Source organism: Ambystoma mexicanum, chromosome 11 (genome assembly GCF_040938575.1).
Source record: "Ambystoma mexicanum isolate Mex_15411 chromosome 11, UKY_AmexF1_1, whole genome shotgun sequence".
Taxonomy (NCBI): Eukaryota; Metazoa; Chordata; class Amphibia; order Caudata; family Ambystomatidae; genus Ambystoma; species Ambystoma mexicanum.
The window spans coordinates 1,439,387,268-1,439,410,602 of record NC_090934.1 but is presented as its reverse complement, the minus strand read 5'-3'; the positions used below and the strand labels follow the sequence as shown (position 1 = coordinate 1,439,410,602).

The following is a 23,335-nucleotide window of genomic DNA, read 5'->3' as shown; positions in this document are numbered from 1 at the left end:
GACCAAGGTTAGTGAATACCCTCTGTAACGTATTAAGTATAGCACACAGCTATTCAAGGTAAGTAACACCTGTTTACTTTTTAAATGAGCTACCAGCAACTTAAAGGTAGGTATAACCTAACACAGACTTATTCTGGAAAGGCATACAGCAAGTCAGGGGAAGCAAGACCCTGTTGGAAAACGTACACACTAATATTCTGAAAGAAATAGTGAAGTGAAGCCAACAGCGTTACCTTTGGGAAAGAGGCTGTAGGAGTATGGGCTCTGAATTATAACAGCATTGTAGAATTCACATGCTAGCGTGGGTTGAACTGCAACTGGGGCCCAGGTTGTGGAACTCATTACTGGACTCCAGAGTGAGTGCCTTGCTTGTCTTGTGAAGCTCTGCTGCAGTGCTTAAGCTCCAAATTTTGAATAAACTAGAGAAGCTCAGAAAGGACGCCTTCTTCCCTTGGGTTGGTGGGACCAACTGACCCCAAGACAAACTTGACTGGAAGCCCTCTCCCTGCTGGCTGTACTTCTTTGCTGCTGCTGGAACCGAGGGCCAGGGGACAGGAACACCAGGAACAAGTGCATCGTCTTTAAGCCGCACCCGAGCTCTAGGAAGATCCGGAATCGTACAAAAATGTCGACATGAGAATTGCGACGGCCGAAAATGCTGACATTTTTATTTTTTTATTTTTTAAACCCCCCCCCCCCACTTACACCACATATATATGTGGGGGGGTATGGGATATTATAGTAGTATGGGGGGCTGCAGGGGGTCTCTCCCCGCATATCTATGTGGTGCAAAGAGGGTTTAATAATAAAAAAAGTCGGCATTTTCGGCCGTCGCAATTATGTGTGGTCTCAGTGATTCAGTGATCACATAGATCCGGAAGATCCTAAGGACTCCCTTGAAGCAGGACTACCCAAGCCTGAGCCACCTCAACAGAGTGCTGGCCTTAGAAGCAAGGGGAGCCCACAAGGTGTCCAAGGACAGAGGTGGTGCTATTTGCGATTAGCTGAAACTGCGAAGTGCCGCTGATCTGGAGTGGGCCTATTGCTGCCACCGACCTTCAAACCGTAGTGTAGGAGTCCCCAAACGTCTTCCCTCTTTTCTCCAGCATTGGATCTTTCATGGATTCACATGCTTTGAATATTCCCCGTCGTCAGGCTGGGAATCCCCGGTACATTATATAGACCCTTTCCCGTAGGAAAACTTTTTCGACGCTTATGCGTCCTATCCACCTCGTTTTGTATCATGCGTGCCCGTGCCGTCAGGACGTCATGATATAAATACAGGCCCCGCCCCCGCGCTCCCTCAGATTTCAACCGTCTTTCAAAGCAGTGGGATCTTCGTGTTACTACTAGTGATAACTAGATTGTTTTTTTTTGTCTGTTTCGCGTAAGCGAAGTTCAAATCTGGAGAATTATGTCTGGAAAGGCGTTATTTCGCCCATGTGCAACCTGTGGCCTCAAAAAGGTTTATGAAGGAGACGGCCACATGGACTGTATCTACTGTCTCCACCCGCACCACGCGGCGGATACATGTGAGATATGCCAGGGTTTCTCCCAAAAAACCCTTAAGGACCGTAAAAGAAGGCTGGTCGACTGGCTTAATGACGGAGCGGGTGCCTACCCGGCTTCGGAAGTTGGCTCCACGGCCTCCAGGAGCAAGTCGGAGCCTCCATCGAAGAAGGTGCGGCCAGCAGAAATTCGCCCTGAGGACAAGCATAAGGGGAAACATGCTGGATCCTCCTCATCTCATAAAAAGCCCTCCTCCTCCTCATCATCTAAGACGGAGAGGCTGGCGCTGTCTAAATCCTCCTCAGGGGACCGTCCCAGGTCTTCCGTGAGTCGAGAAGCTTCAGCCGGGAAGTCGGCATCAAAATCGACAACGAAGTCTAAAGGCTCGACGACGACGACTTCCTCGTCGACCTCGGTGTCGTTGACGATGCCTATTACCGTTCAAGCAGCAGCGGTTGGGATTCCTTCGTCGACGGAAACTCAGTCTATGGCTTGGCTGCCTGAGGTCTATGACCCGATCCCCCCTGAGGTCTTACTGCAGCCAGACACGGCCTGCTCGGCGGAAGGGGAAGGTGACATGGTTCTGCAGCCATTGGATTTAGGCTTACGGCCTTCCACGTCGACGACGACGGCGACGAGTGCGAGCGGGGGTATGGTACCTATATCATCCACGTTGCTGAACCCCCAGACAGTTTTGTCTCTGGATGTGCTTAATACTCTTCAGAAGCTACTACAGCGGCTGGATACCCAGTTCCCTCAACCTGGGACGTCATCGTCACTTCTGTCTGTACCTTCCGTCGACGAGCAAACTTGTACGGCTCGCTCGTCGACGAATCACCCATCGGCTCCCCAGGCGGTAAAAGATCGTCCTCGAGCTCAGGAGGAGGGTGAGTTGTCGGAGTCCGACTCTATACATGATGACTCTGGGTCAGACATCTCCCTGTCACCGTCGAGGGACCCGACATGGAATTCGGATGTAGAATTGGAGTCTACGAGGAGCCAGACACAGCCATCTCCCCCTGATGATGTGGGAGCCTTCCATGCAATGATGGGGAAAGCGTGTTCCGAATTCGGCTTGATTCCTGAGGAGCAGAGGAAAGACTGTTTCCTTTTTGACCATATGGGTCAAAGGAGAAAATCGGTATTTGCCATCCCAATCCTTGACCACGTGTGGCAAGAAGGTCTCAAAACGATGCGCCATCCGTTCTCGGAACCAGCCATAAAGGGACGGATCGAGAAAAAGTTTAAAGCTCCTGAGTCCACTCCAAAATGTCTAACATCACAGCCTTTGTCTGACTCGGTGGTGTCGGCGGCAGCAGCTAGGAAGGCCAGGGTCCAGCAGAAATGTTCAACGCCACCGGAAAGCGAGGCTAGGAGGCAGGACGCATTTGGAAAGAAGGTGCTCTCGGTCGGAGCGACGACAGTAAGAGCAGCCAATTCCTTAGCGATCGTGTCACGATATGATAGGGAAATGTGGCACAAATTAGCCCCTATCCTAGAACACCTGCCAGACGAACACCGAAAAGCAGCTATGTTACTGGTGCGGGACGGCGAGGAGGCCTCGAACCACGCTATTAATATCGCAGTGGACCTAGCAGAGTCTGGTTTCAAACAAATCAACCATGGAGTAGTGCTTCGTCGACAAGCGTGGCTCAAATGTACTACTTTCCGTCCTGAAGTACAGTACAAAGTCCTGGACATGCCATGCGAAGGGGAGCACCTGTTTGGCGAAAAAGTTGATGAAGCGCTGAAAGGGATGAAAGAAGACACGGATACTGCTAGGTCCCTCGGCGCCCTTCAAACGGGTAGAAATTTTCGCTCTTTTCGCCCTTTCAGAGGTGCTTCTGGAAACTCCCGCTTTGGAGCCTCGAGGGACCGTGGATTTAACAGGCCCTCGTACTCTTCACAAGGGTTCAGACGAGCGTCCCAGTCGGCACGTGGAAGCAGGGACTATCAAGCCTCCAGGCGGCGAGGCTCAGGTCCGTCGTCAACGAAGAACAAGCAAACCAGCAACCAATGACGGCCTTCGGAACGTCCTGGGGGGTCGAGTCTCTCATCACTTCGACCGATGGAAATGCATCACCAAAGATCGATGGGTCCTAGACACGATTCGCATGGGTCATGCGCTGCAATTCAAAGACAAGCCTCCGCGTCTTCCTCCTTTATTCTCGACACAGCCCCACCTCCAAATCCTACGACAAGAGGCGGAGCTTATGTTGCGAAAAGGGGCGGTAGAGAGAGTTCCTGTGGCACAGGAAGGCCAAGGAGTTTATTCCAGGTTCTTTGTTGTCAAAAAGCCAAACGGCAAATGGAGGCCCATTCTCGACCTGAGGGTACTCAACAAGTGGCTAAAGAGCCAAAAATTCAAAATGCTAAAACTCCAAGAGGTTATCAGATCGGTGCAACCCATGGACTATCTCTCTTCACTAGACCTTCAGGATGCTTATTTTCACATCCCAATACGCCCACGACACAGGAGATATTTAAGATTCGTCGTCGGGAGAAAGCATTTTCAGTTCAAGGTCCTCCCGTTCGGGCTCAAGTCCTCCCCCAGGACGTTCACCAAGTGCTTGGCCCCTATAGCGGCCCATTTAAGGAAGGATGGTCATCATGTCTATCCATATCTAGACGACTGGCTAATCAGAGGGTCATCCAAGGAACAAACACGAGACAGTCTACGAGCCACAATGTCCATCTTACAGGAACTGGGCTTCGCAATAAACTTCAACAAGTCCTCAGTAGAGCCTTCGAGGACCTTGGTCTTTCTAGGAGCGGAGTTTCATACGCACACAAGCCTGGTGAAACCATCCAGCGAAAGAATTCAGAAACTTCAAAACAAGGCGTCGGAATGGAGCGGCGGTACCAGAGTCTCTGTGCGCAAGTACATGTCCCTGCTAGGGACCATGTCGTCCTGCATTCCGTTAATAAACAACTGCCGTCTGTTTATGAGGCCTTGCCAGGAATTTCTAGCGGACCGTTGGGCACAGAGCAGAGGTCGCTGGTCCGACAGACTGGTCGTCGACGAACAACTAGTTCAAGCACTCGGCTGGTGGAAAGTGTCTACTCACCTAACGAGAGGGATGCCTCTACTGGAACCAGAGTTCCAAAAGACGGTGGTGACGGATGCATCGCTGAGCGGATGGGGAGCTCATCTGGATATGTTACAGGTACAAGGCCAGTGGTCTTTGCAGGAGTCCTCCCTGCATATCAACCTGCTAGAACTGAGAGCAGTGCGATGGGCTCTGAAGTCTTTTCTTCCGCAACTGAGGGACTCGGTGGTGCGTGTCATGACGGACAACACCACTACGATGTTCTACTTGAGGAAACAAGGAGGGACACGTTCCAGGTCCCTATCGACAGAGGCACAGAAAATCTGGCATTGGGCCCTTCAACACAACATACAAATCTTAGCATTTCACCTACCAGGAGTGAAAAACGTGGAAGCCGATGCCCTCAGCAGAGAAATGAACGAAGTTCACGAATGGGTGCTGAACGACCAACAACTTCAACAAGTATTCAAGGAATGGGGACACCCTTCCATAGACCTGTTTGCAACGAAGAACAACAAGAAATGCCATCAGTACGCAAGCAGATGGCCTCAGCAGGGCTCACTGGGGGATGCGTTCTCATTCCCATGGACGAACAAATTCCTGTACGCATTTCCTCCTTTTCCCCTTGTCAGGAGGACGTTGCAATGGATCCTCAGGTACCCATGTCGGGTAATTCTGGTGGCCCCATACTGGGCCAGACAAGTGTGGTTTTCAGACCTACTACACTTAGCGGCGGCGGAACCGATGAGATTCCAGAAGACCCCCGACCTTCTGTCTCGACAGGAGGGTGTCGTTTGGCATCACGACCCGGACAGCCTCAAGTTGACGGCCTGGCTCCTGACTTCGCCGAATTTGGTCGGCTAACGATTCCGGAGGACTGTCGACGTATCCTGCAAGCGGCAAGAGCACCTTCCACAAACGCCTCATACGCGTACAAATGGAAAAGGTTCTGTCAATGGTGTGAGGATCAACCAGGTTTGGCCCCGCAATCGATTAGGCCGGAACAGCTCCTTCCATACTTGCTGTTATTAGCTCAAATGGGCCTGTCGGTGTCGTCAATAAAAGTACACCTAGCAGCCATTTCCAGGTTTACTCGTCGACGGCACTCGGCACCATTGTTCAGCGACCGCCTGATTAAGCACTTCCTTAAAGGCCTCTTTCGGAGTTTCCCTCCAGAGAAGAAATTTCCACCGGAGTGGAGCCTCAATCTGATCTTAACGTCTCTTATGAAACCTCCGTTTGAGCCAATGTCATCATCGTCTCTGAAGTTTCTGTCGTGGAAATTGGCCTTCCTGGTGGCCATCACTTCAGCCCGACGTATCTCAGAAGTTCAGGCTCTAATGGTGGACCCACCATACTTACGATTTTTCAAGACCAAGGTAGTCCTAGCCACTAACCCACAGTTCATACCAAAAGCTCCTTCGGTGTTTCATAAACACTCTTCTATCGTGTTGCCTACGTTTTTTCCGGAGCCATGCTCGGGAGCGGAGCGCATGCTACACACATTGGATGTAAAAAGGGCTCTCAAGTTTTATCTTCATCGTACGCAACCGTTCAGAGAAACGAGACAGCTGTTTGTGGCCTATGGGTTGGGTGCTAGAGGAAAAGCCATTTCAAAGCAAGGACTTTCAAGATGGGTGTCATCTACCATCTCGTACTGCCATTCCAAGGCAGGGAAGCCTCTTCTACGACGGCCAAGAGCTCATTCAACTAGAGCAGCGGCATCGTCGACGGCACTGTGGGCCGGAGTCCCTCTAGGGGACATCTGCATGGCGGCTACCTGGGCGACTACACACACCTTTACCCGCCATTACTGCCTGTCGCAGCAACATGCCGAAGACACCCGGATGGGACAGGCGGTGCTTCGACACCTATTCCAGTAAGGTAAGCCCCGGCTGCGGGGTGGCATCCTGTGGAATTTATGACTGTATGTGGTCCGTTTTTTCCCTATGTAAACTATTACTGATGTATACATAATCTTAGGGAACGGCCTTTTGCGAAGAATGTATAGGGGTTTGCATGCACACCTCCTCTTGGGGGTAGTACTGCTATGTAATCTATTCAAAGCATGTGAATCCATGAAAGATCCAATGCTGGAGAAGGGAATAGTTTCTTACCTGTAACTCCATTTCTCCAGCATTGGTATCTTTCATGGATTCACATGCGCCCACCTGCCTCCCCTGATCATGCAAACTGGTTCCCCCACTACTTTGGGGGCCGAAATCTGAGGGAGCGCGGGGGCGGGGCCTGTATTTATATCATGACGTCCTGACGGCACGGGCACGCATGATACAAAACGAGGTGGATAGGACGCATAAGCGTCGAAAAAGTTTTCCTACGGGAAAGGGTCTATATAATGTACCGGGGATTCCCAGCCTGACGACGGGGAATATTCAAAGCATGTGAATCCATGAAAGATACCAATGCTGGAGAAATGGAGTTACAGGTAAGAAACTATTCCCATCTCCATTACTGAGGCACAGGACCAACAGGATCTGCAGGACTACAACAGGAACAGAAGCCATCTGGAACCTTTTCTTCCGAGTAAAGGTACTGAGTAACTAGGGGTACTTACCTCTTGTAGTGTGTAGCTTGCGTTTTCTCACCGGAGACTTGCATTTGCTGCCCTTTGCAGAGTTGCTTGCAGCTTTGCTCTTCACAAGCCTCCCAGCTTGTGGCCCAACTGTGATTCTTTTTTACCACAAACTCTCTTTAACATTGTGCAAGACCTTTGTGCTATCTTCAAGAAGTGCATCAGCTTCCCTAGACTTTGCTCAATTGACATTGACTGCCCTGGCTCCCTGCAGGCTCTTCTTACCCTCTGGAATTGTGTTTATCTGTCCCTCATTTCATTGGGGCATTTTAAAGTGCTTACCTGTTTGTAGAAACTTGATAACCATTGTTTCCTCCCCTAACCTTTTCCTTTGGACCAAACTCCAGCATTGCATTTAAGTATTAAAGTGATATATCAATGTCCACAGTGTCCTAGCATTTGAAGTCACCTCGGGGTGGGTTGGGGTTGGGGAGGGGGGTGTGTGTCTGTCTGTCTGTCTGTCTGTCTGTGTGTGTGTCTCTCATCCCTAAAGGGTATCTACTTACTTAACTGAAACTGAAGAAGTGTATTTTATTGTTGCACATTGCCCTTTATAAAGAAGGCTTAGTATAAAACTGACGGTTAAATTAATTAATTATACTTAAGGTTTCTTATTAAAAATAAGTGTTGTTTGAATACCTGTCACTGTGAATCTCTTTGTTGCAACCCTAAAGCTCACATTGACCCATCTTGAGATGAGCCTAGCTGCTCAGTCACTCTACCAGCTTGTGTAGTACAGGCCTATACCAAAGGTTAGTTTACCTATTGCCAAGAGGACAAGGCTGGTGTAGTCTCCCATAGGGTTAATACATCCTAACACTGACAAACTCCATAGGCATCTGCTTTTTGTATGGTGACAACAGCACCTTCAGTTATGATCAATTATGTCAAAATGGCCCCAGTCATCTTTTTTCACCATTTTCTGTTTGTGGGGTCTTTCTTGGGTTTTATTCTGTGCGTTGAGCCAGGTTTGAGCCCTTTGTTTGTTTTTGCCTTTGGCCTGCTTCAGCCCTGAAGCCTGCCTCTGGCTCCAGTGTGTCTGGAAAGGCAGGATGTGAGGGAGGTTCCCGAAACTCCCTTGTCAGTGAATGAATGCAACCAGTCCTGATTGGCAGGCTGGCTGTCCTTTCATGTCAGCCACCCTGCTGTGTGATTGACGGCCTAGGCTGTGCATGAATGGAAGAAACCTGCTTATAAGGGGATGGTTTTGGGACTAGAGGCAGGGTCGACCACTGGGTGAAATACCTTACGGAGAAACTTGCTGCACCCTCCTGGTATCTTTGAATTGCCCAGTGAAGCCCTGCTGCTGTGCTGAAACTCCTTTCTCAGTTTGACAAAGAAGCTCCATAAGGTACGACTTCTTCCCTTGGGTTAGTGGGACCAACTAATCCCGAGACGAACTCCATTGGGCCATCTTGCCTCATTGCAAGAACCGAGTGCCAGGGGTCGAGAAATCGGTAGTCGAGTGGAATGTCTGAAATACAGGGCAGACATTCCAGGAGTCTCCTAAGGTGGTGTTTAGAGGGCTCAAACCGCAACGTGCCGCTCATCCGAAAAGAGCCCTTAGCTGCCGATGACCTTCAAATTGCCACCGCAGGAGCCCTTCAGACGTCCTCCCTCTTGTCCCCACAACTGAGTCTCAAGAACCCAGGGTCTGCACTTCTGCAACAGGACAGAATACAGCTGGACCACTCTTCTTCCAACCAGAGGTACTGTTTAGACTTGGGGTACTTACCTCAGTGTCTTTATAGCATCTTGGTTGGGAATTGTATTACCTTAATGTAGTTTATTTCAACTCTGCTTCACAGCTTGTGACCATACAAGTGATTTCTACAAACTCTCTGACGTTGTGCAAGACTTTTTATCTAAGAAGTGCCTCAGCTCCATATACTGATGAGCCGAAACTGGCTGAAATTGAATGGGGACAGGACTGAGGTGTTGGTGTTCGGAGCCCCTCCTGATCCCACTCTTTGGGTGTCCTCTTTCTAACCTCCCTCTCTTGGTGATCTTCCAGTCCCCGTGACCAAGGTGAGGAATTTAGGAGTAAATATTTACTCTTCTCGCTCCATGAATGACCAAGTGTCTTCCGTTTGCAAGGTTGTTCGTTATCGCCTTAAAACATTACAAAAGCTGATTCCTCTGCTTCCAGCTGCTCTGCATCCCCCGGTGGTTGCAGCCCTTGTGCTGAGCAGACTTGACTATTGCAATTCCTTGTACTTGGCTCAGCCCAAGGGCATGATTCAACGGCTTCAGAGGTTACAGAATTTGGCTGATCGGGTCGCCACAGGATCACTTTATGGGGCCCATATCTCCCCTGTGCTGCGCTCCCTTCATTGGCTCTAAGTCATGCAGCAGATTAAGTTTAAGGTTCTCTGTATAGTCCATTGGGTGCTGCATGGACAGGGAGCAGAGTACCTCCAGTTAAAATTCACCTGCTATCTTCCCGCCCACCCTCTGCATTCTGCCTCGGCTAGCCTGTTGTTGGTTCTTACATTTCGGAGGTCACGTCTTGGAGGACGTGCTTTTTCAGTTGTAGCTGCTCAGATGTGGAATGACCTCCCTCTGTTGGCAAAAACCTGTCTAACCACCTGTGCTTTAGGAAGGCTTTAAAAATGGGCCTGTTTTAGCTCCAGCTGGCTTCTGTTCCACTGCCGCCCTCTCCAGCGCCAAGATACCTCCTGGTGAATGTTGCGCTTTATACATTATATAAACATAACATAACATACTGTGCTCCAATTGACTTTGGCTGTCCTGGCTCCCTGCAGACTCTTCTAGCCCATTGACTTTGATATTTGTGTCCCTCATTGGTGGTAACTTGTTTAAGACTGTTATTGCTGTGAAAGGCTTGTCTAGATCTCATTGGAAGATTTAATTGTCCTCACCTATACTGAGAACCTGTTTAACCTTTTTCCTTCCTTTAACCTTTTCTTTCTGCAACCTGAATTTGTAAAGTATGAACAGTGTGAAATATTAATAAAGGACAGTAATGGCATTTACGTAAAATGCCATTACTGTCCTTGTGAATGAAGTCACCTCAGGGTGTAGGAATTGTGTAAGAAGCCTATCCAAAGATTATCCACTGACTTGCTCTGATTCTGAAAAGTATTTTAAAATTGTTTTGATACATAAATTGCATTTTAAAGAACGCTTATTTAAAAATTGATGTTAAATAAATAATTTATAACAGAAACCTTGAGTGCAAGTGTTATTTTGATACTTGTATAACATAATTTCATTGCTACAGCTCACATTTACCCCTCTTGAGATAGGCCTGGCTGCTCAGTCACACTACCAACTCGTGTAATACCGACCTTTCTCCAGCATGGGGTCTGGCATGGATTCACATGCTCATGAATATTCCCCGTCGTCAGGCTGGGAATCCTCGGTAAAGAAAAAACCAGTATCAGTTTCGTTTCTGATCTGTCTTTCGTAGTAATAACCAATCACTGGTCTCTGCGTCATACTGACCACAGCCAATGACTGCCCTCTACCTAAGCACCGCCTCTGGCAGCCATCTTCAGATTTTTACCGCACGTTCATGTGTTGGGATCCTCGTGCTATTGCTCTCGAGCGTTAGTGCTATTTTTTCGCGCTTTTTACAAAAAACTTCGATTCTTTCGGTCAAAAGAGCCTCAAGCTCCACCGATCCTACATCCGATCAACGGGGACCCGTGTCGGATTCATCTGTGCCCCTCAAGGGTGAAGATTTCGTCGAGCTACACTTCGGAGGACTCCAGAAGCTTCTCAGGCCCTGTCTCGGAGATGGCCCAGGAGAAGGGAAGCTCGACGCCCGGAAAGCTGTTCAGGGTCTGCCCTGGATGCCAGCTGCAGAACGTCTTCAAGGAGGACGAACACTCTTTCTGCCTTTACTGCCTTCATGAGGACAAGACGCACGTGGAGAAGGACTGTGCGTTTTGCGGCAACATGTCGGAACGGACCATGAAGGACCGCCATCAACGTCTCGCCAACTGGCTGGAGGGTAAGAGCCCGTCTGGCGAGAAGAAGAAGAAATCCGAGCGGTCTTCTAAGACCTTTGAGGGCGCCCCGGCGACGGGGGCCCAACATAAGGCCAAGCACCGCGAGTCCGCTGGCACCGGGAGCGCCGAACGGTCGGGCTCTACGGGCGCCAGGCAGGGCGCACCCTCCCCGGCACCATCAACCACGAGCCAACGCTCTGGGTCGGGTAAGAGGAAGGCCGAGCACCCGGCGAAGCTCCTGGAGAGGCCCCGGTCGAGCTCTAAGGCAGAGGAGGAGCGTGGCAGTGCCCCCTCCCTCAAGGATAAGGCGGTGAGCGCACCTAAGGTGGTGAAGGCCTTGATCCATCCGACCAAGCCCTCTATCGAAACGGTCGCGGCGGCCCTGGCTCAGCCTGTGGTGGCTGCACCAGTGGTGGCGACCTCAGGGCCCAGAATCTCCCTGCCTCCTCGGAGGGAGTCTTCCTTTGTGCCCATCGATAGGACCCCCGTGAAACCCTCCGTGGGGAAGAAGGGGGGGCAGGGCGTCGTCGTAGAGTCGGCCTCAACCTCAGAAGAGGAGCTGATCGAGGTCTTAAGCCACGGCCTAGGCGTGGAAGAAGGCCAGCCCGTCGGAATGGACCCCGACGCAGGTGACGACGACGACATCGTCGAGGATACCGACGGGGCCCCTGCTCGCCCGTCGGATTCCCCTCTGCCAGCGCCGCAAGACAACTCGGCGGCCATTTTGTTGGCCATACAGTCCTTATGCTCCGAGATAAGGACGAGGCTACCGTTACCGACGGAGGAACCTCTCCCGTCGGGGGATCCAGAACCGGGACCTTCTGGTGTTCCCCCTACCAAGAAAAGAAGGATCCATCCACCACCTCCTTTTCAACCGTCGCGCCCCTTCCAGCCCTCCTCCCCGTCCACCCGAGGGGATGATACGGGGACTGACACGGCAGCGACGGGTACGGACGACGAGGCATACGACGAGGATTTTCCGTCGTCGCCTCCCACCAGGGCCTCTCCGCCCGACGAGATCGGATCTTTCCACTCCATGATCTCCAGGGCTTCCGAGCTTTTCCAACTCTGCCCTGAGGAGAAGAAAAAGGAAGGCTTCCTTTATCAGCGGCGCGAGGCCAAGAGGAAGACGGTCCTCGCAGTGCCTCTGTTGGACGACATTTGGGATGAGGGCCTTTCCCTCCTCAAGAACCCTTCCACGACGCCAGCTAGAAGAGACCGGTACGAGAAAAAGTACCGGGTCCCGGACACGGCCCCCCTATGCCTCCGGGCGCAGCCTACCCCGGACTCCGTCGTCTCCGCGGCAGCCAGGAAGAAAGCGGGGGGGGGTGCGGCCTCCACATCGACTTCCCCGCCGGACGGCGAGGGAAAGAAATTGGATACTATGGGGCGTAGAGTCATCTCGTCGGCAGCGACGACGATTAAAGCGGCCAACGCCTTGGCTATCGTGGCCCGCTACGACAGGGAGCTCTGGTACAAGATGGCTCCCCTGCTGGATTTTCTGCCGGACGACAAGAGGGCGGAGGCCCTTGAGATCCTGCAGGAAGGTGAGGTGGCCTCGGACCACGCCATCACCGTGGCGACGGACATCGCCGACACTGGATTCCGCCAGCTGGGCAACGGTGTTTGCCTTCGACGTCGTGGATGGCTCAAAGCTACGGACTTCCGGCAGGACGTCCAGACCAGAGTCCTGGACATGCCCTTCGACGGGAACAACCTGTTTGGGAAGACAGTGGACGATTCCCTTCAGGCCATCAAGGCGGATACTGAGACGGCCCGGGCCCTTGGAGTCCTGCAACGACGGACGCCCTTTCGGAGCGGCGGAGGCAAGGGCGCCTCCAAAGGTTCCGGCGGCGGTTTCGCTTCCTACCGTCAAGCGGCCCGCTCGTCGTCGCAAGAGGCCTACAGAGGACGAGGCAAGTCTAGCGGACCCCGCCGTCGTCGCCAAGGAGGTCAAGGCGGCAAGGCCGCGTCCAAGCAGGATTGAACCGGCCGTGGGGTCGGGCCCCCACCGAAGCACCCCGGTGGGAGGCCGGCTGGCGGGCTTCGTCAGCGTGTGGGAGTCCATCTCCACCGACCGTTGGGTGCTGGACGCCCTGGCCCGGGGCCACGCGCTCGAGTTTCAAAGAAGGTGCCAGCGCGTCCCCCCCGTGGCCAGGAAAGAACTTCACGTCCCTCAACTTCTCCTGGAGGTAAAGGCGATGCTCAGAAAGGGCGCCATCGAACTCGTCCCAAAGAGGCTTCGGGGCTCCGGAGTCTACTCGAGATACTTCCTCGTGAAGAAGAAGACGGGAGGATGGCGCCCCATCCTGGACCTGCGACGTCTGAACAAGTTCATCAAGGCGCAGAAGTTCCGGATGGTCACCCTCCAGCACGTCCTGGGTCAGCTGGAGGAAGGAGACTTCCTATCGTCGTTGGATTTGGAGGATGCCTACTTCCACATTCCCATCCTAAAGGGGCACCACAAATTCCCCAGATTCGTGGTCCAAGGGCGTCATTACCAGTTCAAAGCCCTTCCCTTCGGACTACGGTCGGCACCCAGGGTATTCACCAAGTGCCTTGCACCGGTGGCGGCGCAGCTGCGCCGCGTGGGGATCCACGTCTACCCCTACCTGGACGACTGGCTCATCCGCGCCAAGACGAGGGAGCTCGCCGTGGTCCACACGGCAAGGACCGTCCAACTCCTCACGGACCTGGGATTCTCCGTGAACTACGCCAAATCCCACCTGGTGCCCGCGCAAGTCGCACTGTTTCTGGGAGCGAGGCCCGACACAGTGTCCCTTCTGGCCTCCCCGTCGGAGAAGAGGACCAGGACCATCTTGGGCAAGGTGCAACGGATGTTGGTGGCCGACGCGGCCAAAGTGAGGTCCATCAAGTCCCTCCTCGGGATGATGTCTTCCTGCATCTACCTCATTCCCATGTGCAGGCTCCGGATGCGCCCGTTGCAAGAATTCCTGGATGCGCGCTGGATCCAGACGACGGGCAGCTTCGAGGAAAGGATCAAGCTCGACGAGAGTTTCCGACGAGCGATACGGTGGTGGGGCACCCGCGCGCATCTGACGGCGGGCATGGACTTCCAGACCCCAGCCCACCAGGAGACTGTGACCACGGATGCCTCCCTGGAAGGGTGGGGAGCGCACACCGAAAATCTGCACGCAAGGGGACTCTGGCTCCCGACGGAGAAGTCCCTACATATCAACGTCCTGGAGCTCCGTGCAGTGTTTTGGGCCCTCAGGTCCTTCCTTCCGTCCCTCAAGGGCAAGGTGGTGAGGATCTTCACCGACAACACCACCACCATGTTTTACATCAGGAAACAGGGCGGAACCAGGTCCCCAGCGCTGTCCAAGGAGGCGCAGGACCTGTGGCATTGGGCCGTCGCCCAAGGGATTTTTCTGGTGCCGTTTCATCTGGCAGGGATAAAAAACACCATCGCCGACTCACTCAGCAGGGAGCTGCGCTCGTGCCACGAGTGGGAACTACGGCAGGATCTGGTGGATCGCCTCTTCCGACGGTGGGGCACACCCCAGATCGACCTGTTCGCGACGGCGACGAACACCAAGTGCCGGAGGTTCGCCAGCAGGTTTCCCCAGACGAGGAGCATGGGCGATGCTTTCTCGTTCCCCTGGGAGGGCCTGTTCCTCTACGCGTTCCCTCCCTTGCCTCTGCTAATCCGGCTCGTCAACCAGCTCAAGAGGTCACGGTGCAGGATGATCCTCGTCGCACCTGCGTGGCCGAGGCAGATATGGTTCCCGGACCTTCTGGACTTGTCAGCGTCCCCGCCGATCAAGCTGCCGGCGGACGCGGATCTACTCTCCAGGGAAGGAGGCGCCATCCTCCACCACGACCCGAAGTCGCTGAACTTGCAGGCCTGGCTCCTGCAGCACTAGAGTTTGGAGGATACGACATACCGGCCGATTGCAGAGAGGTTCTTGCAAAGGCCAGGGCGTCCTCGACTCTTAAATGCTACGGACACAAATGGAAGAGGTTCTCTGTCTGGTGCCACGCACAGAAGATTAACCCTCTACGGATTACGGCTCCCCAAGTACTGCCGTACCTGCTGGCGCTGGCCAAAGCTGGTCTGGCACATGCGTCCATCAAGATTCATCTTGCTGCGATCTCCCGATACACCAGAACCACGGGCCGGACGTCCTTGTGGTCTCATCGTCTGGTGAAAGAGTTCATGAAGGGACTGTTCAGATCGTTCCCGCCGGTGAAGGCTCCGGCCCCGGCGTGGGAGCTCAACGTGGTGCTGACCAAGCTCATGGGACCTCCGTTCGAGCCTCTGCACTCGGCCCCGTTGAAGTTTCTATCTTGGAAAACAGCTTTTCTTGTGGCCATCACCTCCGCACGACGAGTGGGAGAGATCCAGGCCCTTTCCTGCAAGGCCCCGTACTTGACTTTCCACGACACGAGGGTAGTGCTCAGGACGCACCCCTCCTTCATGCCCAAGGTACCGTCGGACTTCCATCTCAACGAACCCTTGGTGTTACCTGTGTTCTTCCCGTCGCCTTCGTCGCCGGCTGAGAGGACTTTGCACTCGCTGGATGTAGCTAGAGCGCTGAAGTTCTACGTGGACCGCACGAAGGGTTTTCGGAAGACGTCACAACTCTTTGTGAACTTTGGACCTGTCAATCAGGGGAAGGCTCTCTCGAAGGCTTCCATCTCCAGATGGCTCTCCGGCTGTATCATGTGCTGTCACCGGTTGGCAAACCGACCGCTGCCTGGCCGTCCGAGAGCCCATTCCACCAGAGCGATCGCAGCTACCACGGCGTTCCTATCTGGTGTGCCCCTGCTGGACATATGCAGGGCTGCTACGTGGAGGTCGACGCACACCTTCACGAAATTCTACTGCGTCGACCGGGATTCCAGGGAGGAGTCCAGGGTCGGCCAAGCAGTGCTGCGCAACCTGTTCGCCTGAGGTGAGCCTGGTGAGGAGGTAAGATGCTTAATGTTGAGTTGATGTGATGCTTAATGTTGAGCCTTTGCCACCTCCCGTGGTTGTGCATGTGTGTACTGCTATGTATTCTTTATTCATGAGCATGTGAATCCATGCCAGACCCCATGCTGGAGAAGGAACAAGTTACTTACCTGTAACTGTTGTTCTCCAGCATGGGTCTGGCATGGATTCACATGCGAACCCTCCCGCCTACCCCTCTGCGGCTCTTCACTTGGTCATACTGCCACTTCACGTGCTTCCAAATCTGAAGATGGCTGCCAGAGGCGGTGCTTAGGTAGAGGGCAGTCATTGGCTGTGGTCAGTATGACGCAGAGACCAGTGATTGGTTATTACTACGAAAGACAGATCAGAAACGAAACTGATACTGGTTTTTTCTTTACCGAGGATTCCCAGCCTGACGACGGGGAATATTCATGAGCATGTGAATCCATGCCAGGCCCATGCTGGAGAACAACAGTTACAGGTAAGTAACTTGTTCCATACCAAAAGGTGGGTTACTTAATACCAAGCAGATAAGTGTTGTGTAGTCTCACCCAGTGTGCACCAATTCTTACCTGACACTCGCTTATGTCCTTTCCATCCAATTTCAATGGCATCTGTCCTCCCATCCATTTGTTCTGTACTATTGTCATGCCACTTGCTTTGTCTTTCTCTCTTTTTTGTCTTCTAGCTTCCTCTTCTATTTCTGTCTCTGTCCTTTCTCTCATCGCGCTCCCTATATTAGTCATGTGTGACATGTATTTACGTTCTTTTGCCTTACTTTCTTCCATACTGTCTTTACTGTTATATGCAGGAGGTGCTTATGTTGGATTAACATACCCTGCTGCTGCTTTGAATTCCTTCAGCGGATATATTTCCTGTTTGTCTTCTGCTGTCATTTTTAGGAGGAGAAAGATGAGCCGAGGGTGTTACGTCCTCCTATTTATGCTGATTAAGCATCCTCCCCTTCTCGGGCAGATCTTCTTTCTCTCTGATACAGCTTCCATAATTCTAAAACAGCTAACCTTTTCTTTAGCTTCTTCCCCGTGTATGTAGCATGCAAGTATGTTGTCATGTGTCGCAATACTTGTTTTGATAGCAAACATTCTTGAGGCCACGCCATGAGTGTTTTAGTGCCCCTCACTCAGCGTAGTACTTCTTAGGTGTGTATATTGATAGAGTCCTACATAAGTGCAAAAGGCGAGTGTCCCCCATAATGACAATCACAATACATCAGGCCAGCATCCTCAATCGCTGGCAGTTTCCCAAAAACGATTTGATCAAACCATTTTAAAATGTATACAACATGTTATCTCTGCACCTGTAGTTTTTATCACTTCGTACTATCCTGTTATTTTTATTAATATTTTTAAGGATCTTATGTTATCCTATTTTTTTTCTCAATACCTGGGTTTGATTGTATTCTATTCAATAAATAATCCCATCCTTTGTTTGAGTGGCACCAGTCGCTTGTTCTTCTAGGGTTTAATCATTTGTTGAGTTTTATTGCTAACGTTTTTACATTATTTTTAAACCTTAAACCTATTATCACCAGTAATACAAGACACGTCAATATTATTTTACGCTTGACCGAGGTCTCCCGCCGAAGATGGAAATTGTACAAAGGAATTTCCCACCCTGGATGTCAAGAGAAGGAACCAGAAAGGACTTTGAACACTAAAGTGTCTAAAAAAGAACACAGGGACCATTTTGGTACATTTTTCTGTGAAAACATCCTGTGTAATGGTCCACCGAATTAGGGAAAGGTTCAGTGCCACCAGCCAATTGGGTTAAACCTGCCCCTGTAACAGAATTGTTAGTGAGAAGGGGGATACATTGTATCTCCCCAGCACTCCACATATGGTGGGGTGTGCTGGTTTTCATCTAACATGTAGAAGGGATAGAACTATCCTTTCTATCCATTGGAACTGTAGTTCTTACAAGGTTAGCCAGAGAAAGTAAAAGGGGGCCCAAATGGCAACGCTGTATCAATAAACTATGTATCTATACCTTGTAGCTATACAAATCCGAATAAATAAATAAAAGGTACATACTCAAAAAGGAATGCAATTAAAAATTACACCCATAACAAGAGTAAAAGGATCTGCGAGTGTGAAAAAGGGTTCCCATTCACTGAGGTATAAGGAAAAATAATCCACCAGTCCAGCAAAACGTTCTGGGGTCGACAGCGGTTAGGAAGATTCATCATTGAAATGAAAATCTTAACCAAAACTAAGGATATAATGTTAACAGTAAATTTGTTGAATATCTTGTGGAACATTTCACCAACATTTTACCCTGGCGTCAGCCGCCCATTTCTCGAGTGATGCTATAGCCTGGGTACAAACCTTCCTTGTCAACCGTACGATGCGAGTGTTCTCCCCCTCGGCATCCGCAGACGCAATCCACATAACCTGTGGCGGTCCACAAGGATCATGTGTCTCACTGACAATGTATAACAGCTTTACCAAGCCATTATTCAACAAATTGGATAGACTGGGTGTTACCTACACTAATTATGCAGACAATACCTAGATCCTCATACCCCTTTTGGGCAATTTTGTTGGATACAGCTCTGGTAAATAGGATATACCTCCTCATTCAGGCATGTATGGCATCACATGGCCTCTGCCTGAATGACGATTAAACTGAGATCCTGATATTGGGCTCTGACACTAACCTGAAAAAACTTACCCCCAGCTACGCCGCATTCAATATTGACGGTAACTTAATTAAAGCAGTAACCGAGGTAAAAACGTTAGGCTTTTACCTAGACACTCTACACTTTCACTGAAAAAACAAGTCAACACCATGGCTTCCTCAACTGCCTACACCTGCAAACTTATTAGGGCCTGCAGACCGTTCCTTTCCAAAATTAGTTGCATCACACTCACCAATGCACTAATAATGTCCAAGCTAGACTACTGCAACGCCCTATATGCAGGAGCTAACAAATATATTTTAAATAAAATGCAAACACTTCAAAACAATGCCCTTAGAGGAGTCCTAAACATATCCAGTAGAGAGCATATATCCAACATCAGAAGAGACCAGCACTTGCTAAAAATCAGATAGGATCCACCTCAAAATTGTATCCTTCACCTTTAAATGCCTGAACAACGCTGCACCCCCATATCTTTCTGATAGAATGATTAGAAGAACCTCGAACTGCCCTACCAGAGCATCCAACACCCATTGTCTTGAAATCCCTAGATTCAAACTCTCCAAATCTTGCCGATCCAGCTTCCCAGTTAAAGCAGCTCTTTCCTGGAATGCACTCCCCCTAGCCTTCAGAACTGAACAGCCATACCACAGATTCAGACACAACGTGGCAAAAGGACAATTAATTCCTGCCTGTTTTGATGTACCCCTATGTGCACCCAACTACTCGACTATTCTTTTTCTTGATGTACCACTCGGTTGAATTGACCACTGCACTTGTTTTGTATGCTACTCCCTACCCATTGCATTCCTGTACCTTATTACTGTACCTTCTCTATGTTGTAACCAAGCCTTAAGTATACTTGTATCTGTTGCGCCCAGTTACCTACAGGTTTGGTGCGCATTACCAAATAAACAAACAAACAAGAACGCTTCCTGCATCAGACCCTTTTTCTAAGAAGAAGCTTTGTAACTTTTGGGCACAAGGTCCCACTCATCATAGGGATTGGATTTATTGAATTGGGGTATTTCTTGTGACTTGGTTCCATTCTTTCTGCATCACTTCTTTTTGTTGAATAAGCTATTGAATGCATTCCTAAGAACCTAAAGGTGACTTGCTAAATGGTTATAATTGAATGTTGTGTAATATTATTGCTTGCTTATTTTATTTCCTAGTGTATTTTTAAGGCCTAGAATAAATATTGTATTTTTGTACTTCCCTGTCTACGTTTAATTGTGTGCTTCACTGTGTGGACTCGCTGTGGACCACTGACTCCACTCTTACCTTGGGCCACATTACAAGTTTGCTGGTCCGGAAACAACAGTACCGGTAAGCTTGCTGGTACTGTTGTTGCTGGACCAGCAAACTATGAGTTCTGCAAGCGGGAGCCTTTCAGCCCACCAGGTCTGACCTGGCTGGTGGAACGGTACCCGCACGCAAACCTCGACGAATGCGCCGTCACGATTAATGAATGTTGCTGGTGCATCCGTCCACCCCATTCCCATTGAGTCCAATGGGACTGAAATGGGAATGGGGAGTTATATTTTCAGGCGCCTGGGAATGGGCAATTACTGGGTCTGCCGGGGCTGTAATGCCCCGGTAATTGCCCATTCCCAGGCGCCAGAAAATTCATGACTCCGGTGGCAGCCGTGCTGGTATTTCCCGGCAGGGCTACCGCCAACCTCATAATGACCCCCCTTGATTGGGTTTTGGTGAACCCCTCAATGTTCGTTACCACATTCACAATAACTAGGGTGGCCTTCTAAAATCTGTCCACCAAGCCAGATTCTGGAAAACCATCTTAACCTCAGCAGCCCAGACTTTTTGGTCACATCCCTTCTTCATGAGACCATAAACCCAAGATAAGTTTCAGCCTCATTGGGCATTGTCAGTGAGGTGTAGCTTGGGATCTCTAGACATGGCAAGCTCAGTGACCTTGGCTGATTAGAAGCAGCATATAGTATGAACTGAACTAAGTCGAAATTGAAGAACGCACTCAATTTGTATGAAATGATATTGCAATTGTTAATTAACATTTCAGTCAGTCATAGCAACTTAACTACATTGATATTTGGAAATAAACAGTTTGATTCATTTTCAAATAGATCCTGTTAACACAATTTCTCCTATGAGAGAATGACATTTTCAGATGGTTGCCTTTTGAGAATGAACCCATTGTTTTGGGGAACAGCCGATTCTAGATGTTACGTTGAAAGGAATCTGTTTTGAATCTGTTATCACATTTCTTTTATTTGACACATTTGATCCTCTTTTTGTTATGGCTAGGTTCTGAGGCAGCGCCCTAGATTTGTTGCTTTAAAGAAACAACCACCTTACATAGGAGGGGAGAACCTGAATCTTCGAGATTACCAGCTGGATGGCCTCAACTGGCTGGCCCACTCATGGTGCAAGTATGTATACAAGTCCTACTTTCAGTGGTTTCCTTTCTATTCCTTTGCAGGTATTAATACTTATGAAATGGATACTAGAGCATTGCATTCCACAAACTGTGACACCAAAAACAGTTCTAATAACTACAGACCGCGTACAGATATAAATAATTTAGATAATTCTATGATGGGGTGGTTCTTTTCTAATTTCAGTTGCATGTCGCAAATAACAATTTTTGCATCATGCATGTAAATGTTTGTTGCATTAAAATGTGCTGTTCCATAAGAGGCATAGTTATAACATTTCCTGAACATTTTGGAGCCACGTGACTGTAAATACACGATCGCACAATATGATGGGGCTGCCTCCATTGTTACAGGAACAGTAACGGTGCAAATGCCAGTCTAAAAATAAGTGTCTTTCAACAAGCTTTCCGATGTTCGAGGTTTTTCAGGAGCAAATAAGTTCAGGGCACTTAAATCATTATTTATTACTGTCAATCGAGGATGCCAGTGAAATAATGAGCCCTCGTATGACTAAGTGAATTATATATAATGGCAAATGATCGATAACAAAAATAGGTGCCAGGCAAAGTTTGAATGCAGTACCCTCTGGGAACACTACAAACAACTATGACTACAGGTATAGGCAACCCAACCTTTGGGATAAGCTTGTACTACACCGTTTTGGTAGCGTGTTGAGCAGCCATGCTTATCTCAAGATGGGAAATGTGAGCTGTAGTGGAGTTACACAAAGATTCACAGTTAGCGGTATTCAAATAACCTCTTACACTCAAGGTTTCTTGCATAAACCATTATTAATGTATTTATCAGTCAGTTATAAAGCCTTCTTCAGAAGGGAGCAAGAGAATAGTAACACACAAATATGCTTCAATACTGTACACTTAGACAAAGCTTTTGTGGGATGGCCCACAGACACAACCTACACCCACAGGGGACTTCAGTAACAAGGGTACTGGGTACATTAATTCCCTGCTGTTGGCATTCAGAATGCTCTTTAAAAGGTGGTAAAAGGCAAAGGTTATTAGTACAGAAGAGACCACAAATATTCTTAAGCAGTGCAGATACCTTTAGAGTTCACTAGAAGAGTCATTCAATTCAATAGGCTAAGCCAAAGTAAATGGGCAACATTCTTGGATAGGATAAAGCACTTCTGGTAAGTAAATGGAAAAGTCTTTGCCACGGTTCTCAGAAGTATGTCCACTGTGCCCTAGCTATAAAAGGCACCTGAGGGTGTAGCAAGTGTCCGTGTGCCATCCCCAATGGGTATCATCTAATTTAGAGAAACTAAGAATGTGTTTTGAAGTGTATATTAATTGTTACTTATATTGCTCTCTTCTGAAGAATGCTTTACAACTGACTGTGATATAAATTAATAATCCTTTTATCAAGAAACTTTAACTTTGAGTGTTAGTGTTTATTTGTACAATTGCTACTGTCAAACTCTGTGTCACACTCTTACTGCTCACATTGACCCCTCTTGAGGTAAGCCTGGTGTTAGGGAGAATTCTCATTAATGTGCTAATTCCCTTCACCTCAGAGGCCCCCAGCAACTTTGCTGTATTTTTAAGGACTTGACTGGAGAGAGTGTGAGCCTTTTTTTCCACTCTCTCATGTATTTTGATGTGTGTTTTAATCTTGTGTTCTTTGATTATGGAGTTTGACAGCTCCATAGGCATCATCGTTTCATGTGTGTCACACAGCACCCTCAGTGCAGTGACCAAGGGAAGCCTTTTTAGGGTATCCCAAGGTTTAAATACCTTCTCTGGGATAAACTACTGTTTCCCAGAGAAAGTAAAGTTAAATTGACTTTACTAGTCTTTTTAAATTCCTAGACCCAGCACCCCCTATCTTACAAAAGAGTGCTAGAGGGGTTACCTATTATCCCCTATGTCTAGAAACTAATGTAGCAGTCAAATGCTACCCTCTCAAAATGGCTGGTGGCAGTGGTTTTACAATGAACTACCATGATTTTTCCCGACCGCGAACACCGGTAGCGTTAAATCACAGGAGCCATGTTTTTCAAGATGGTGCCTGAGCCTCCTTTGTTTAAACGAGTACCGGTCTTCTTTTTTCGCCATTTCATTTTGGAAAGGTCCTTCTAGAGTTTGTCTCTGCGCGCCAAAACTAGGTTTGGTCCCTTTGTTGCTATGCCTTTGGCAGGCTTCAGTACTGAAGACCGCCTCTGGCGCCTGAG

General features: G+C 49.5%; 1 protein-coding gene across 4 annotated transcripts in view; it reads left to right on the top strand.

Annotated features, from left to right (window-relative positions):
* CHD2 (chromodomain helicase DNA binding protein 2) overlaps positions 1-23,335 on the top strand; it is a 1,289,637-nt gene that overhangs the window by 397,258 nt on the left and 869,044 nt on the right. For all 4 annotated transcript variants that reach the window (XM_069625070.1, XM_069625072.1, XM_069625071.1 and 1 more), the window contains one exon: positions 21,014-21,138. In XM_069625070.1, the coding sequence (XP_069481171.1) occupies positions 21,014-21,138 (125 nt within the window). The remainder of the gene's footprint in view (positions 1-21,013; positions 21,139-23,335) is intronic.